Source organism: Eurytemora carolleeae, unplaced genomic scaffold (genome assembly GCF_000591075.1).
Source record: "Eurytemora carolleeae unplaced genomic scaffold, Eaff_2.0 scaffold26, whole genome shotgun sequence".
Classification (NCBI taxonomy): domain Eukaryota; kingdom Metazoa; phylum Arthropoda; class Copepoda; order Calanoida; family Temoridae; genus Eurytemora; species Eurytemora carolleeae.
The window spans coordinates 223,691-244,382 of NW_019396043.1; the positions used below are offsets into that span (position 1 = coordinate 223,691).

Sequence of the window (20,692 nt, forward strand, 5' to 3'; positions counted from 1 at the left end):
CCCCCCCCCTCCTGGTTGGATTTCCTCTACTCCTCTTACTCTATCTACTCCGTGTACTAATCTGACCTTACACGGCTTTATTACGTCTATATGCATATTTTTTCTGTGCACTAAACAAACCTAGCGGCTCTATCTCCTCTCCATATCTATCTACTCCGTGCACTAAACTAACCTAGCGGCTCTATCTACTCTCCATATCTATCTACTCCATGCACTAAACTGACCTTACGGCTCTATCTCCTCTCCATGTCTTTCTACTCAGTGCACTAAACTAACCGACCGGCTCTATCTCCTCTCCATATCTATCTACCCCATGCACTTAACTGACCTTACGGCTCTATCTCCTCTCCATATCTATCTACTCCGAGCACTAAAATAACCTAGCGGCTCTATCTCCTCTCCATATCTATCTACCCCATGCACTTAACTGACCTTACGGCTCTATCTCCTCTCCATATCTATCTACTCCGTGCACTAAACTAACCTAGCGGCTCTATCACCTCTCCATATCTATCTACTCCGTGCACTAAACTAACCTAGCGGGTCTATCTGTTCTCCATATCTACCTACTCCGTGCACTAAACAAACCTAGAGGCTCTATCTCCTCTCCATATCTATCTACTCCGTGCACTAAACAAACCTAGCGGCTCTATTTCTTCTCCATATCTATCTACTCCATGCCCTAAACAAACCTAGCGGCTCTATCTCTTCTCCATGTCTATCTACACCGTGAACTAAGCTAACCTGGCAGCTCCATTTCTTCTCCATGTCTATCTACACCGTGCACTAAGCTAACCTGGCAGCTCCATTTTCTCTCCATGTCTATCTACACCGTGAACTAAGCTAACCTGACAGCTCCATTTCTTCTCCATATGTATCTACTCCGTGAATCAAACAAACCTTGTCACTCTTTTTCCTCTCTTTGTGCATCTACTCAGCGAACTTATTTTCTATCCCTTTTTATCTACTCCGCGAGATGATTTCTTCTCCATGTTTATTTACTCCATGCTAACCTGGAATATATGTGAGTTCTCCACTATCACCCCTCCTCCTCCACCCCCTCCAGGCGGTACACTGTTCTTGCTTCTGTATATACAATATTTTTAAATTAATTTTCATATTTTTTTAAAATCAAAGACAAAAGACTCAGCTAGTCTTAGTTATGGTCAGAACTATACTACATTTTATAGCTTACTTGCGCAATGTGTAAATTCGGGTTTCAATTTTACAACGTAAATTTGCTCGAGAGAGATTGCGCAAACCTTTCCGCGGAATTCCGCAAAAGTAAATATAGCCCAACTTTTGCACAATTTTGCAGAAAAAAAATGTTACACAAATTTGTTGATGATGGTCGGGCGCCATAATTTGCGCAGAAATAGTAAATAAAACGAATTTTGAATTGTAGCAGAAACCCTAGTTGTAAATGTTTATTCTAAATTTTTTACTAATTAAATCTAATTATCTTAATTTATATAAATTGCTTTTTTATACTACATGTTACACTTTTAGGAAATAAAACAGTTGGCGAGTAATATCTATTTATCGATAGCATTTTAAAACATTAAATTTGTTAGAAAAAATTGAGTATTTGAAGCAAACTCTGATTTTCGAATCCCCATATCTTTGCTATACACAATGTCGTGCAGACCTAAGATATTGAAAAAATAATTCTTTTGAGAAATCAAAGGTTTACAAAATCATGTTGCAAAGATATAGGGATTAGTAAATATGAGTTTGTGGCTGATACTCAAAAATAGAATGTGAGGGATAAATACTCTTTACGTAATTTCAAAAAACATTTCGAATACAATGTTCTTCAACATTAATTGGAAAATTAATTATCTTCTTGTAGAATGTAGATGGAAGAAAAACCATAAGATGATATTTTGATATTTATGTTTGGAAGATTGCCAGTTTTAACTATTTCACTATATTAAAATATTTAAATTTATGTCAATACAAGTTTTTAAATATTTTTCATAACAATTTAATGAAATTTTTGTCTTTTTACAGTTAGAGCAGTTCTTGAGTTGCTAGTTTTAAAACATCTAAAATTTAAATATTTTAAACTAGCATAAATTAAATAAACGTTTATCCCGTCAGAATGATTAGATAGCAAAACATGCTGATATTAAATCTAAAATTTAAAATTTACTGGTACAGTAAGACCCATAAAACAGTGGAATAGGAATAGTCCAATAAACATGAGACAAAGTCATTGTGCACTTCATTTCACGATGCAAACTACTGCTAAAGTAAAACTGCAAACTATGCCAGGTGGAGAAGGTCAAATTTAGTCTGGTACTTGTACGCCTTTGTGACCTTGTTTCTCCTCTAGTAGCACAGTATGAGAGAGGCAAAGGAAATGAGTCTTTGTCACAAACTCAAATGTTCTAATCCCTATATCTTTTCCATCCGATGGTGAAAACCTTAAATATTTCAAACTTACATCATCTGATCTAACAGAACTCATAGTTTGAAATATCTGAAGTCTACTACAATGGGTTGCAAAGATATAGAGATTAGAAACTCAGAGTTTGTGGCAAAAACTCAATTCCTTTCTTCGGTTACAAATATCATAAATTCAAAACGTTTTCAGTTCTTCTCAATAGTTCTTCAATAAGAGAAGTTAAAATAAAAACGTATACAAATTCAACGTGCTTTATAACAAGTTGCATATATATTGGCTTCCTTTTCAGTGTGTATCCGAACCTCCCAGAGGAAGGGTGTCAGCAGAGCTTTCTAAGCCTGTTGAGAGAAAGGGCGCTATGTGCGTTGTACTTGTATAGAAGTCTAGATAGCAAGGACACTTCTCTCCACAACTGAGTGGAAAGCGTGACTAATCCCGAACAAGATTTAGTAATAAAGATGAATACAGAAGGAATACAGAAACTCAAAACATCAGGGATGAAGTACACGCTGGTGCAGGTTTTAAGGGGGAACAGAGCCTTCAATAAACTTTAAATCAAATACCATAAACTGGTTTTTCACCCTCCTCACAGTGGAAACTGGATTACTCATGGCAGACCTCTGACAATGATAGGCAAAAGACACATTCCCCGTGTTTTAAAGCGATGGGACAGCATGCTTAGCGGGTTATTTTTCTTTAAAAAATCTGTCCACGTGGGAATACACGTTAAAAGTGAGGACTATGGTATTTCTCATACCTGTTACCCTTACACCCCATCCTCATCCACCTACCTCCTAAATTCCAACCTTATCCTACTTCACGAGCAGATATAGTGGAACTCAGAAACTGCTTTGCTGTGGAATCTTAATCAAAACTTTCTGAGAGAGATGATCATTGGTTTCATTGGGTGTTCCTTTCCTAGGGGGTACATCTAAATCACCTTGAACCTAGCCGAATGCAGTTAAGGCTAGGAGGTCTTTTAATTTCTTTCTAAATTACTGCAAGACACTGATACATGTAATGCAGCTGACAAAGGGAAGTTCTCATTAAAACAATGTCAGCAATAAACCTGCATAGATGGCCGATATCAAAAACAACTGGAATAAATATAGAAACTCAAGAGCTGATATAGAAATGAGCAAAACAGGACAGCCAGGAAAGAAGAAGATTGGAAAAATGATTATTTGCATTCTGCATTAAATACATGTATCAAATAATTTGTTTCATAAAAAAAATTAAAAATAAATAAATTGATAAAGTTAAAATTGTCTTCCTTTTCCACAGTTTAATGGGTTCCACTGTATCATAACTGTTTTACATGCAATATCATGAATTTTCTACATTTTAAAATTTGATCCAGATTTAACATTACAACGATACTTTGACAAAAGATGAAGATGATATTTAAAATAATTTAAAATAATTTTTTTAGATTTTTAAGATCAGTTTTTAAAATATCAACTTTATCCCAATTGTTCGAACACATTTCTGGCTGAATATTTACTTATACTTATTAGGACTTGAGCATTTATGATACTTTTTCTTTATTTCAAGCATTTTCTATGTGTGACTTTTCTTGTTTGTACCCTAGAACCCTGTACCCTAGTACCCTGTACCCTCGTACATGATTTAGTTTTTTTTTCCTGTCTTCATGGATAAGATTTCATGTCCAATTTTGTTAGATAAGATTTCATGTCCAATTTTGTTAGATAAGATTTCATGTCCAATTTTGTTAGATAAGATTTCCTGTCCAATTTTGTTAGATAAGATTTCATGCTCATTTTTGTTCTTTTCCTGTCATCATAGGTAAGTTTTCATGCTTATTTTTGTTCTTTTCCTATCCTCATAGATAAGATGTCCTGTCCAATTTTGTTAGAGAAGATTTCCTGTCCAATTTTGTTAGATAAGAATTCATGCTCATTTTTGTTCTTTTCCTGTCCTCGTTTTTTCTTCTTCCTTTGCTCATTATTGCCCTTTTCATAATCTCCAAATGTTACAAATGTTCTTGTCATTTCCCTTTTTTTTCTTACTTTGATCTCTGATTGCCCTTTTATAATCTCCAAATGTTACAATTGTTCTTGTTTGTATTTTCCCTTCCATCTAAATGGTCTATGACCGGTATATGACTGATTCACAACGGTATGACCGTTAACCATTGTATGAGCAACATGAATGAAATATTTTTGGCTTTCTAATTAAGAATCAGAATTTTTTGTGTTGCGTTTTTTTTATGCAACATAGTTAAAGAAAGAAACTACAGAATTTATCACTTATCAAGATAAAAAATGGCGATATCTTTATCATTGTTTTTCAGGTAAAGAGTATGAGCCAGGGGCGTATACATGAATTTGCCCACAGAGTGAGGAGGCTCACATTCTTTTCTTCTTTCGAGAAAATCCAGTCCTAATATGTGTAAATCCAGTCCTGATCCTAATAAGTGTAAATCCAGTCCTAATAAGTTTAAATCCAGTCCTAATAAGTTTAAATCCAGTCCTAATAAGTGTAAATCCAGTCCTAATAAGTGTAAATCCAGTTCTGATAAGTGTAAGTTCAGTTCTAATAAGTGTAAATTCAGTCCTAATAAGTGTAAATCTAGTTCTAATATTGTAAATCCAGTTCTAATAAGTGTAAACACAGTCCTATTAAGTGTAAATCCAGTCCTAATAAGTGTAAATCCAGTCCTAATAAGTGTAAATACAGTCCAAAATAAGTCTAACAAAGATACATTATAATTATTTATATAACAAACCGGATAAGGGTAAAAACCCCGGTCCATGAGTTTTTAGAAAAACACTCTGTGTTGTCAGGCCTTAAAACACAATATTAACGTGGATTAAAACATGCTACATATTAGGGCACTTAATGATCTGGCCGATAAAAGCTTTAGGGTTACGTAATGGCTGGAATTAGGAAAAATATGTTTTAAGTTTGGATTCATGCAATTTGACCAAAATTTTAACATTCAAAAAGTTCAAAGAAATTTTAAATTGACATTAAAAAACATATTTTTCCCAACTTTGGACTAAGAAAGCAAAAATGCATTAAATTCGAAATATCTAATCAAATGGTTATATGAATTGATTAGCTTATAATAAATCAACAAACAATAATAATGTGTGTACTTATAAAATCAATTAAAAAGTCATTATTGCCAAATATTCATGGACCTTATTCTTAATCAAAAAAAATACACACATGAAAATTGGATAATGGATATACAATATTTTAGAAAAATTTAAATTTTGAAAAAAACAAAAAAAACTTACTTTTCGTCGCCTTTGCCTTTTATTGTTTTAAAGGCTTTCACCCATTTGCTCTTCACACTTCCTGTTGAGGAAGTTGATAACTTCCGCTCCCTAAATTTAAACAATTTAAGTTCCACTCCATAAATTTAAATAGTATAAGCTCCACTCCCAAAAGTAACATCAGGGAACTGTTGCTCCCTAATTTCAAACAATCAAACACAAAAATTCACTCTACTCTAGTTTTTAGCTAAAAAATTTTTACAATCTTTAATCTTTACTTCTCTAAGTTTAAATTTGCATAATAAAACTTAAGTTTACTAAATTCAAATAATACATTTTAAAAATAAAAGAAATATGCTCCATTAATAAAAAAAAGACTTCCTCTCCCTAAATTCAAGTTCTGTACATAAAAACTGTGCAAAGGTTGTTTCAAATGAGATAAAGAAAATCTAAAATTATAAAAACGTTAAAAAAATATCCTTAAAAAACTAGATCTAAAATTATTAAAACGTTAAAAAAATATCCTGAAAAAAACTGAAAAGTTATATCACGTTAAAACCCTGAAAAGAATAAAATATACGTTATACAAAAACAAACCCTTCTAGAAAAATTGCTTTTCATTCCTTTTTATTAGATTTCCCTGAGATACAATGAAATCCTCTAAACCCGGAAATTAAGGATTGTTTTACAGTTTCTTTGACCGAGGGGGGGGGGGGATAATAGAAACATAGCCCAACAAAAAGGTTTTGTACCTGGTCCCTCCCGGAGGTATTACTTCAGACTGACTCTTCACGTCTGTATCGTTGATCCCTTTACTCGAGAACAAATCCTTCTAAAAATCAATCAATCAATCAATCTTTCTTTCAGTCAGTCAGTCAATCAATCTATCCATCCATCCATCAATAAATCAGTCAATCAATGAATTTATCAGTCAGTAAGTCAGTCAATCAATTAGTATCTCTAAATGTCTGAAGTTAAAGCACAGTGAATATCGAGAGATCCGAAGGTGCAAAACAGGTTTTGCAATGAACAGCGTTGGGCAACGTTGTTGTGGACGAACAAAATTGTTGGGAACCAACCTTTTTCGTGAAGGATGGTGTCGTTTAGAAAAATAACGATGTTTGAACATCTTGGATCGTTCAGAGGAATGAAAAAACCAATATTTTTTTACTGAACGATCAATTTTTCAAACAAGCTTTTCACAAACACAATTTTTGTTTTGCTAGCAGAACAGTTGTATTAAACGAATATTTTTACTGAACAGTCGTTCAGTGAAAAAACGAACGAAATAGATGGAAAATGAACTATAACTTTGAGAACGAACGAAATAAATTTTTTGAATGATTGAAAAAAATTAACGAACACACAATTTATAAAAAAGCCGCACGCGTCCATCTCTGTCGTTGATTGCATGAAATCAATATTATTCTTCATTTTACTTACAAAAGCAAAAATTTCCACAATATATATAAGCTTATTATTTTCTGTTGCAGATTTAATTATCATTTAGTAATTAAAATCAGTTAACGATAATCTAAGAATTCATTAAATCTTTAACACATTAAATAAGCAATCATTATTGGGCCTTCAAGGAACAGTAAGCGTAATTCCAAGCCATTTTCCATACAAGTAACAAAAACGGCAATGCCCGATTCTCAATAGTTCACTTGAAACCTTTATCTTTGGAGGATATTGTCGTTTTCTAGGTTTAAGAGTGTTTAATTCTGAATATGTTTTCCTGTCAGTTGTTAAGTAGAGAAAGAGCAATTTAAAAAAATCAATCTTCAAATTCATACTTGATCAGGGAAAGTACCGTCTGTAAATCAGACATTGCAATCTTTGTATGGAAGGTCACTTGAAATTAAGCTTTCAGTCCTTTTAAATTATTATTATTATTTTACCATGTTTATATTAAAAGAATATTATTTCTTAATTTTCTTGAGTGTACTTTGTCAATCGTTTTTATAAACGATTAAAAAAGAAATATTTTTTTTCGTTTTTCTTTTATTCCTTAAACGATTGTTTCGGTATTGGAAAATAACAATCGTTTTTGAAAACGAACTAAGCTTATTTTGAACTTTCAAAAAACGAGAAACGAGCGTTTTTGAAAACAATTGTTATTTTTTAAAAACGAAAAACTATCCTTTTTGAAAACGATAATTTTTTGAAAACAATCATTTTTTAAAAAATGATTGTTTTTCAAACAAATTTCGGTAATGAATCTGAGTTGTATGACAATTAATTTCAATTTTATCCTATAAAAATAAGGTTATGAATGTTGTGTGTGTTTTTTTATCGAAACAAACAAGCTGAATGTTTTCTGACCTTGGATTTTTCGACCAAAAATGTATTTTCTCTTTAAAAGGTCGTTAACGATCGTTAGCGCAGGGTCATCGTTAGTGGTCGTTAACGAAGGGTCAGATTCAAAAACGATAGTTTTTTGCTATTTATATACGATAGTTTTTTAAACGAAAAACAATTGTTTTTGAAAACGACCGTTTAAAAAAACAATATCTATTGAAAAACGATAGATTTTAAAAACAATGGTTTCGTTTTTCGTTTTTTCTTTGTCGTTTTCAAAACGAAACAATTTTTTTTAAAAAATGGAAACGATTCATCACTAACTATACAAAATTCATTATATTGTTCTTTACAGACTTGACACTAGATTTTTTTCTAATAACAAAATTTGAAAATATACAAATAAATAAATTCTGTATACTTTTGTTTAGATTTATAAAAAAACATATCAAATATTTAATGTAGCATGCAACTATTTTTGAGAGCTTTTTCGCTTTTATTGTTAAGAAGAAATAAGTATGATTTTCTGGAAATAATAATCTTAATATTAAAGAAGATTTTGGGCCTATAATCTTAAAGGGGATTTTTACAGTCATAACCAGAAAACTGTGGAATAGGAAGACGACATTATAGCGATCTGATGTTGTTTAAAGCACATATCTTTACTTGAAAGTTATAAAATTACTTATTAAGTAAATTGGGTCTGTTTATATTGCACAATTGCTGTGTCTCATGTTCAATGCGCTTTAAAAGTCATAACTTGAGTTTAAAAGTCGACTTCCTTTTCCAGATTTTTCTAGTTATCACTGTATATAAATTTTATTACTTTATATCCTAAAAAGTATAAAAAAGTTGTACAATTGCCAAATGACATTATCTCCAATCTATTTAAAATTGAATTATTATGTTTCTGGGAAAACTGTATATCCCTCACAAAAAAATAGTCTTTTTTCAACAACCTTGGGATGTAAGATTTTGTACTTTCTATACATTGTGAAGTAGTGATTGCATGTTCCTCAGCAAACATCACACATAATAAATTATAATTATGCCAATTAATAAATCATTTAATCAGAGGCGTATACAGGATTTAATCTAGGGGGAGAACAAAAACATATAAAAGTAAAATTTTAGAACTTTAGAACCATAGATATTTCAAACTATGAATTCTGATAGATCAAATAATCTAAGTTTTAAATATCAAAACTTTACACCATCCGGTTGCAGAGATATTGGGTTTAGAAAATATGAGTTTGTGACAATAACTCAATTTCTTTCGACTGATTAGAACAAATTTTAATATTTAATATCAAGATAAAGGGGCATATGAGGTGTCCCCGTTTTCTAGTCGCACCCCAAAGGAATTGAGTTTTTGCCACAAACTCAAATCTTCTGATCCCAATATCTTTGCAACCTAATGGCGCAAACCTTTGATATTTCAAACTTAGATCATTTTATCTATACGTACTAATAGTTTGAAATATCTAAGGTCTACGACATTGGGTTACAAAGATATAGAGATTAGAAAATCAGAGTTTGTGGCAAAAACTCAACTCCTTTCCCCAGTTTTCCAAGGGGGGGGGGGCGTCCCCAAATTTTCCCATTATGACGCCAATAATTTCAATTTTTTGTTTGTCACTGAATTAGAAATCAGAGTTTGGAGCTTTTGCATTATGGATATCGAGATCAATGCTTGATTTTGATCTTTTTTAAATCTGCAGATTAATTTAATCTATATTCGATATGCCGCATGTTAATCGTACCCAGTCAGGGGTGGAAGGGAGCTTTGATAACTAAATAAAGATATGGAAAGGTTTAGTTTTTAACGATCCTCACATCAAAATGCTCACTTAGGATATCAAGATCAAATAATCGGGATGAGTATCTAACACAAAAATTCCCAGCTCTTATATCAATTCCATTGTAAATTTTGTTCCATATGTATTTTTAAAGTTTTGTGAACAACATAAATATTTTTTATTTGTCTATGATGCCTGTGACAACTTTTGTATTTGAGTAGCAAACATATTCACTCATTTTTTAATTCTAATAGTTATATATATTAAACATTTTTTAATTCTAATAGTTATATATATATTAAACATTTTAAGTTCTAAGGTTGACTTAATATAATTATAAAAGTTAGATATACAGAGAGAACCAGAAAACTCTCGAAAAGGAAGAAAAAGGAATTGAGTTTTTGCCACAAACTCAAATTTTCTAATCCCTATATCTTTGAAACCTGACGATGTAAACCATTGATACCTAGACCATTTTAACTCGCAGAATTAATAGTTTGAAATATCAAAGGAATACAAATTCGGGTTGCTAAGATAAAGGGATTAGAAAATCAGAGTTTGTGACAAAAACTCAATTCCTTTAAGACTCAATTGTTTTGACTTTAAATAGTCTAATAAACATTAGACAGTAATTTTACTGAATAAGTGATTTAAGATAGGTTCCTAGCAACAATATTTGTTTTGAAACAACATTTACAATAAAACACTTAATTATTAGTTTAATGTCTTCTTTCATATATATCATAATTTTCTGGTTTTAACTGTAGATCAAAACAATTTTAGTTAAGATAGTATAATTCATGTAGTTATATAATATTAATATCTTATACCGCTCTCAACTTCATTTATTCATAAGGTTTTTGTTTATACAGAAATAGAGAACTATACAACCCACATGGTTAAATTTGAATCACCAATTCAAATCCTTTCCTAATCTTAAACTCTGAATCGGTGGTTCAAATTTGAACCAGCAGTAGGTGGTTCAGTCACGTAGCTCAAATTCATTATTTCGGTCCCTGCTTTCGTGTTCTTTTACTTATGTTTGAACATTTGTAAAAAAGATATTAAACCTCTATATATTAAGCTGTTGTTATGTAAGGGTGTATGTACACAATAAACGTCAAAACGGCTGAACCGTTCAGGCTTAATTTTTTGATAAGATCCCAGAGAAGGTTTATTAACTGGAATCTTTTGCCTGGGAAAAAATTCATTATTTATAATTGATGAAAATCCGAGGGCGTTTTTGTTTATCAGAACTATCAAAAATGGCGAATTGTAAAGCAACAATTAAACCTTAAACTGATGCTAGAAAAGAGGGCGCAGAGCGCCATAATTAAGCCTTGCCTAGTATGTTTATAAACCATGTTGTGTAATACATAAGATTTGAGCTTTTTTTAAAGTTTTAATGCACTTGTTACCACTACGAGAGCTTATAGTATCAATCAACCACATACTGGGAACACTAAACGGGCTGGTACAACTAAAGCCTGGAAAGCCTAGACTAGTACTGTTGGTTTGTTTTTTCAAATCCAATACATTTTGAAACGGCTGAACCATAATCCATTGGCATGGTTTATAGGTGGGCAGAATTTGAACTAACTTGAAAACAAAATTATTTCTAAAATAAAAAAAAATTCACTAAAAAATTGGGAAATTTACGACAATTTATGCTATTTTTTTATGATATATGTTGAGAAAATGCTTGAAGCGTCCAAGAAACCTTTTTTCATTAAGTTTCCGACAGAAAGCGCTGTTATCCTTGAACCAGCAGAAAGTGTATATTTACGTTGAGAGAATGTTTTGAATCCTAATCCTAATCCAACCAAAATCCTTCCATTCTTCTTTTTTCTTTGAAAAATATTTACTTTTGAAAATTTGATTTTAAATTCCCCAGATACAAGAGATTAAATGCATACTGTGGATTATTATCCTCAATGCTGCGTAGCCCTGTTTCAGATTCTCTTTAAGAGCTGAAGGGGGTGATGAGGAATTTTGCCTCCCCCCCCCCACTTCTCATTTTTTTACGCTATATAGCACCCTTATTGTGACACAGGACTGTCAAACTCGATATTACAGACAAAATTATTCTAACTACCTACAATTATAAAATTTTTTATTAAAGTTCTTTAAAAAATGGATTAAAAACAATAATGATGTGTCACTATGTAATTGAAAAAAATTTATGCCAAATAAATTTATGGTTAATTTTCATAATATAAAATAATATAAAGAAAGTTCATACTTTTTAGCGAAGATAAGTCATGAAGATAGGCACTAGGCAGACTATATGTAACGTAAATGCATATTTACATAGTAAGTTCTGGTTTAGGGTTTGGCAAGCAGCTGGGAGGCCAAGAGAGGAAAAACTTTTTATTTTTCAGCGAAATGCTTACATGCAATATTAATAATCTATAAGAAGTTTAAAGGGAGTGTTCGCGAAAAATGAAAGGGGGTATAGGCTTAATGCGATAAAAAAGCGCTTTTGATCGCTGCTAAAATTGTTAAAAACGACTCATACCGAAGAACGTAGTGACCATAAAAATTCAGAAAGATGAAACATACGACTTAGACCGTAAAAAAATCTATTTAATTTCAAACAAATCATTCAGATATTACAACCTATAGTCATCGATTATCTTTCGCCACATTTGTATATAGTTGATTTTTCATAATATGTTTTGATTTTATTTTTTAAAATAATATTTAGCTTACAATTTGATTTCGAACATTCCTGGAAAATATTAATATGTCGTCTTCATTACCTAAAATCCTCGAAACAGTAATAAATGTTTTTATAAGTAGCTCTCAGATCATAACAATTACAACATATTATGAAAAATCAACTATATACAAATGTGGCGAAAGATAATCGATGAATATAGGTTGTAATGTCTGAATAATATCTGAAGGGTTAATTATAATGATATAATCCCAATGAATTACCTTTACCATTAGTCAACAACTTGAAACATTTAGGAAATGTTCTGCAGTTAACACAGTTCTTGGCATAAATTTATTTTCCTTTGGAAATAATCGTTTGTTAAATCTATCTGATCTTAGTAAAATTTTAGTAAAAAAACAAATTAAATATTTTGATGTCCCATTGGACCATGCATGGAAAGTTCTGATTTTACAAGAACAATAAAATACAAGAATGAATTATTTATATGTTGAAGGATTTGATGATTAGTAATAACTGAAATGATAAATATGTTACGTAATGAGTATTTGTGCATAATTTTTCATATTTTTTCTTTGTAAAACTATATATCCGAAATATCAAAACAAATTTAAACTACACCATTTATATATGTATGTATGTTTTTGTGTGTAAATAGATCCTTATAACATAATATAATACATACAAATACAATATATATACAAGATACAATAAAAACTCAAATCATCTGTTGAATATATATCTAAATATATTTTTTCGACACTCCATTTTGTATGTAAGGTATATAGTTTTATCTAACAAGTTAGCTATTTCAACTTTTAATTTCCTTTCAAGTTGTATCCAAACTTTGTTGTAAGTTTTCTAAAGAAGATCTCCAATGTTAAAGAGGAAGCTCACGAGTTTTGAACGGTAAATCTGTTTAATTAAAGGACTATGCATTTTTAGAAAACTCCTTTAGTAAATTGAAAATGTTTTAAGATACCCTGTTTAATAACAATTTTCAATAATTTTTAATAATCTTATACTCAGAAAAATCGTTAATTTCAATACTAATTTATTCAAATGATTTGTTTATTTTTTTTATTACTTTAATATCAGCAAAAAATTATACCGAACCTAAATTATACAAGTTTAAACAGCTATGTTATAGTAGTATACACATGAACAAGATACAAATCTATTATTTTAAAGATCCTATTAGAACCTTAAATCAACTGAATTGGGACTGAAAACTGCTTCAACAAATTAGGAAAACCGTTACATGGCTAAATATCAGAGTGGTACCATAGATCCAGGCTTCTATTATAAGTAGTGTTGCAATATTCTTGTGCTTTGATTTTAAAGCACTTGCTGTTAGCTTTAGGTTAAAAAAAGTAATTGAAAAATTTTCATCGATTTTGGTGTAAGAGCTTGCAACATCATTTAGATCAATGTGGTTTAGTGTCTGATGGGATGAAGAAATATAATTTAATGAAAGCTGATCAAGTATAGAATGTATCCCTGAATTATATATTATAAATGAAAACACACTAATTGCTGATTCAATACAGCATAAATATATGTGTATACCATTTATATAAAGAAATACACCTTGTAAAGATTGTACTATGGGGGAAGTACGTTTTAAATTTATTCTTTAACTCGTTCCACAATTTGCGGAAAATTCCGCTAACATAAATTGCGCGCTCCTTTTTTATCTCCCACAATTCTGCAAATTTTGGCCCAGTTTTGCAAAGTCTATTTATGTGCAAAGCTACGCAATTCCGTTGCACACGCTAACAGAAAGCAAGTTTGCGCAAAAAAGTTGACTTTTGTCGTTACTTTAGTTCTAAGAGATTGAAATAAAATTCCCCTTTCGATTTATTTCTTTTTTCTATTACTTTAAAATCATAACAGAATTAATATCTGAAACGGAATTAAAACATGTTTGTTGACTTTAAAAGTCACTATAATAAAATAAAAGAGATCTAAATGGATATTTCTAACATTTATTTAATAAAACGAAAGTTTTGAAATATTTGCATTTAAAGCGGAGTTAAAATTGGTTGATTTAGAAATTAACAAAGGAATTAATGATGGATATTTAGATGGCGCTTCATGGAAGTGTTGTAGGGCTTCAAGTTGGTGGAGCAGATCTGGGAACTGGGACGACAGGGCTTATCAATGGAACTAAGGCAATGCAACTCGAGATAGCGGAAACTTCGGTCAGAGCCGTGCACAAGTTTCTTAAGTAAGCTTCTCAAGAAGTTAATAGGGAGATCAGAGGTATAAGCACGCCTACTGTTAGTTCAGGATCTGCATCATCAGCCTGAAAGAGTCATGGGGGGTGATGTAGAGCTTCATGTTGGTGGGGCAGATCAACAGGTGCGTTGCGCTGAGTATCTGCATCATCATCATGAAGGAGCCAGGGTTGAGATGGAGTTGTGAATGTCTTAAGTGTTTATAGCTGACTGAATACCGGGAGGTGTAGAGAGGTGAGGAGCTAAGGTTACATGTGTGGTGTGATTCATGGAGGAAATGGATCCTGTGTACACACACATCTAGAGAATTAACATCGGCATTTGAGTCGGTGAAATCGTCTTCCTTATATTTCGAATTTATTTTAACAATGTTATATATCTATCAAATAAGAAGTAGGAAGGATGTGTATCTCGTATCTACAAACATATTATTTACCTTGAGTAAATTGTATCTATTTCCTGTGGTCCAATAATTGGTTGACAATTTAATTATATTTCTTCTAGGACACAAAAAAAACATCTTTTAGGATACAAACACTTTCTTTACGGATACAAACACCTTTTTTAGGATAAAAACACCTTCTTTTAGGATACAAACACTTTCTTTATGGATACAAACACCTTCTTTTAGGATACAAACACCTTCTATTTGGATACAAACACCTTCTTTACGGATACAAACACCTTTTTTAGGATACAAACACCTTCTTTTAGGATACAAACACCTTCTTTTAGGATACAAACACATTCTTTAAGGATACAAGCACCTTCTTTTAGGATACAAATAACTTCTTTTAGGATACAAACAACTTCTTTTAGGATACAAACAACTTCTTTCAGGATACAAACAACTAATTTTAGGATACAAACAACTTCTTTTAGGATACAAACAGCTTCTCTTTAGGATACAACACCTTCTTTTAGGATACAAACACCTACTTTTAGGATACAAACAACTACTTTTAGAATACAAACAACAACTTTTAGGATACAAACAACTACTTTAAGGATACAAACAACTACTTTTAGGATAAAGACAACTAATTTTAGGATACAAACAACTAATTTTAGGATACAAACAACCACTTTTAGGATACAAACAACTTCTTTTAGGATACAAACAACTAATTTTAGGATACAAACAACTACTTTTAGGATAAAAACAACTTCTTTTAGGATACAAAAACTACTTTTAGGATACAAACAACTACTTTTAGGATACAAGCAACTTCTTTTAGGATACAAACAACTTCTTTTAGGGTAAAAACAACCACTTTTAAAATACAAACAACTACTTTTAGGACACAAACAACTTCTTTTAGGATACAAACAACTAATTTAAGGATACAAATAACTAATTTTAGGATACAAACTACCATTTTTAGGATACACACAACTTCTTTTAGGATACAAACAACTAATTTTAGGATACAATCAACCACTTTTAGGATACAAACAACTACTTTTAGGATACAAACAACTTCTTTTAGGACAAACAACTTCTTTTAGGACAAACAACTTCTTTTAGGATACAAACAACTTCTCTTTAGGATACAAACAACATCTCTTTAGGATACAAACAACTACTTTTAGGATACAAACAACTTCTTTCAGAACACAAAACAATTTTTTATCTCCAAATGACTTCTTTTATGATTCAAACAACTGCCTTTAGGATTTAACCTACTTATTTTAGGATACAAACGCCTTCTTTTAATATAAAACATCTTCTTTTTTGATAAATGTTTAAAACATAACTTTTTTATAGAAGATCAATTGAAACGCACAAAAACGTTTTGAATATTTCTACTATGTGACAGATAAAATAACTTTCTCATAATTGGCGCAAAATCATAATTAGAGGAGCTATGAGGTCACAAAATCGCATCAGTAATGTTGCATAAATTGGACTTACTCCCACGCACCGCTGCCCTTTTAATTTAAAGTAAATTCAACCTATATGAAGCATAAAGTCTGACCGCGTCAACCTTGTTGTACCAGTTAGTCCTGTCCATAAAGCTAGGTACAGTACAAACTGGGACCGGAAAGGTTGACCCGGCTCGGAAATTCAAATGTACTCTTAGTGTCTATTTTCTTAGTGTTAAAGGTTATCACTTTACAATATTCCAACGTAAGACCTAAACTTTTATACTTATAGTTTAGAGAAACAAATTATATATTAACAAATAAAACTTTTAAACTTGAGATTTCACTTTAAAATTACCAAGGTAATATTACGTCATTCATCTTAATATCTAATTCATACTTGATCAGACAAAGTTTTTAAGGGTACCGTTGTAAATCGGGCATTGCCATAATTGCAAGGAGAGTCCCTTTAAATAAAAAAACTTACTGCACAAATTTACATTCAGATATAAATAATCACAATATTTTAGTAATCATTAAAGGGTCATGTCCTATGATTGTAAAATTGTAACCTTATATCTTTCATTTTGGTCTTTTTAGCTCAATAAAAATTCTTCTGAGAAAAAAACTCAATTCTTTGATAAAAATACCAAGTTTTTATTAATAAAGAAAACAATTACAGAACACGACTAAAAGAAATAATCTGAATACTTTGTATTTATAAACATTTTACAGACACAGTGATATACTATATAGTCATATATGATTACGTTATTCTTTTTTACACTGAGACAAAGAAATTCGTGCAAGAAAGAGGACATTAAAACAATCTTATGTATATTTTTGGTGGTTTTATATAATATAGCATATTTTTTCGAGTAGCAGTGTAGTGATGTGAACTATTAATTATATAAATTATTTTAAATCATGATAGTCGTCTTCCCCATTCCGCAGTTTTTTGGGTCTGACTGTATCATTACACATAATTATACATACATAATTAAACAGCTATATTGCAGTATAATTATACCAATGTTTAAATAAACCATTTTAAAGTAAATATATTATGTTCACACCATGAACATTAAACAGTAAGATTAAATATAAAGTAACTGATTGATTTTGCGCCTTATCTACCATTTCAACTTCTAATACTTTCTCTGAAAGTTGCCATTTTAAATCATTCTCAAATGTTTGCGCATCTTCCTATTTATATTGGCGCATTTTCAAAAAGTCAATATTTTCTTCCGGTTGAACTTTTCAATTTTAACATTCCTTAGGTCCCTGGGCTCATTCGAAGCCGTTATGACGTTGATTGGATACAAACGGACAGACGAGACAGACAGATTTGCATAATGCCCAGTTTGTGCCTGACAGTATTTATTCTTATTATATTTATAAATATACCGAAGATATTGAGAGCGGTATTTATATACAAGAAGAAGAAGATATGACAGAAACTCCAAAATATATTTACAATAAAAATATACTGAAGTTTATGACAGGAAAGTAAACCAATTCAGCGCTGTTTAGCCTAGATTTTGTATATTTTCCATCCATAAATTGCGTATTTTTTTTGTAAACAAATTGGTGTTTCTTTCTTGATATTCTATACTTGAATACTCGTATGGTGTTTCACTACTAACATTCTCCTAGCGCTCTCTCTCTCTCTCTCTCTTAGGTTTTCTCTCTGTTTTCTCTCTCTCAATCCTTATCGTTGCCTGGCACTTTTCCCCCCTAAATGACAATAACAAACCATTAAAACAACAAAGCTGCACTTAGAGTATTAAAAAAAATTGACATCTTCAAATTCAATTCGAATTAAGTACAGGGGACATTAGTTCCAAAACTAAAACTTGGCCCATTTCTAACACTGAGTGTTAAAATGTGCACAAATCAAAATACTGGGTTTTTAGGATCCCAACCATATCCAGAGTAAAAGTCGATAATTAAAACTATAACCAACATTTTATTAATCATGACGAGAACAACAATTCCGAATTTAAATTAAATTTTTTTAAATCAACATTATAAAAAGAGTTATTTTTATATTAAAACTCTTGACCGTTTTCAAGACCATGTCAGGTTTTCCCTTTTCAAACATATCCTGAATTTGAAACATTGTCGCGTTTTCGAGACAAAACCCACTTCCCCGTTTTTGAGTATAATCCTCAATTCAGAAAAAAAAACTCAATAACAATATTCCGGATTTCTAGTTAAATCCATATTATAAGAACAAAATAATATTAAATTTTGATTTCTCAATGCTAAAATCTTGTTTTGTTTCATAAGTGCGTAAATACTTGAAAACTGACACTGATGAATTCCGGTAATTGTCTCAAAACCAAGAAATGTTCCGAAAACGTAACATGAGCTGAAATGCTGTAATTGTTTCAAAATAGGGATATGTTCTAAAATGAAAACCAATATCATCAAAAAATAACTCTCACACCTTTTTTTAGTTTAAAGTGGACATTTTTTGTTTCAATAAGTATTTTCAGTCATTTTTTTATAAATGTATGGTGTAGTTTTGTTAAATTTGGTTGTGATTTAAAAATATATACTCTTGAAAAAGATAACTTTGCAAATTTGGCTCATTTATAATAGTCAATGTTATAAATGGGCCAAGTGTTAGGTTTGGAACTAATTTCCCCTGAAGTAATTGCCACAATCTCTATTTTTCTTGTCACTACATCTCTGTAACCCAATGTCGTAGACCTTAGATGTTTCAAACAATCAATGTTACTAGATCAAATCGTATGATATGGATATATCTTAAAGTTTTACAATTTTTAGGTTGCATATTAGGTTCCAAAGGAATTGAGCTTTCGCAACAAACTCAAATTTTCTAATCCCTATATCTTTGCAACCTGATGGCGTATAACTTTGATATTTCACACTTAGATAATTTGATCTAACAGAAATCATAGTTTGATGTATACTATATATATAAGGTCTGCGATATTGGATTGAAAAGATAAAGGGACTAGAAAATCGGCGTTTGTGGCAAAGACTCAATTCCTTTCCAACCAATGTACTTTTCGTAAGGTTCCTTTAAACTATTTTCAAGTAATCTTAAAATGCATTTTTAGCATCCTTCTTTTTCTATAAATTAAACAGGCTATAGAATTCTTTCATGTTTTTATACTTGTGATTAATATTGGGATTATTAATAGACTTATTAATGGTTCTTTTCTTTATAAAGTATTAATAGCTAAACACCTCACTGTATACACGAATATTTACAGGGTGAGTCAAAAAAGTGTGATTTGAGGCGCCTGGTGCAAAAGTGTACCTTTTTTGTGCAACTTTCCTGTATGGTGATTTTTTTCAATATTTTTTGAAAATTTGAAAATTTGCACCAGGCGCCGCAAATCACACTTTTTTTCGACTCACCCTGTTTATGCATTAATAATTCAGCTTTGATCTATTTATATATTAGGCTTGCTCTTCTGTTCTTGTAACTCACTTGGAACGTTTTTGGTCAGTCAGAATTTAAAATCTGTTGCTTTTAAACATTTCGTATTTCTTAAAAATTTGGAAATCCACAAATAAAATAGAAAAAATACTTATGCGACAGACAGCGATACAATTGTGCATCTCTTTTCAAGAACGTGTCTAACTATAAACTCACTTATACTTTAGAGTAGCCCTAGACATCTACATTTAAAAGTTTACAGCACTTGTTTTTATCTTTAGCTTTTAAGAAGAAATTAGCAAAGATCTGATAGATGTTTGCGGGAGATCTGAGAGATGTTTGCGTCAGATCTGACAGATGTTTGCGGGAGAGCTGACAACTTTTACTCCTCTTTGGAATAAACTTAATTAAAGGTCATTGAGTTTAAAAGAAGTGTATTGGCAAAATACTGCTCGTTCTTGCGTGAAACATCTGGGTTTTCAGTGACAACTTTCTCAGTTTTAAGAAGTCAATACTCGCTTTGAAGCTGAGGGAAATTTTATTAAAAAGATTTAAATAAAGTATTTTAATGGCTTTACATGATTTGATAATAACAAGGGAATTATAAATATAAATTATCAGATATAGGTTCAATACAGTGGTCTCTGAAGTAGCATCCTTTATGGGTAACCTTGAATATAAAACAAGAAAAGATAAAAATAGCTTAATTCCATTTATCTTTATTAAAGGAACA

At 31.1% G+C, this 20,692-nt stretch overlaps 1 protein-coding gene across 1 annotated transcript in view; it reads right to left on the reverse strand.

Moving 5' to 3' along the window:
• The window catches only part of LOC111701429 (uncharacterized), a gene marked incomplete in the record, with an annotated part of 99,631 nt that overhangs the window by 18,038 nt on the left and 60,901 nt on the right, over positions 1 to 20,692 (reverse strand). The window contains 4 exon segments of the mRNA XM_023472715.1: positions 1,014 to 1,086; positions 5,160 to 5,219; positions 5,677 to 5,766; positions 6,408 to 6,487. Coding sequence (XP_023328483.1) covers positions 1,014 to 1,086; positions 5,160 to 5,219; positions 5,677 to 5,766; positions 6,408 to 6,487 — 303 coding nt within the window.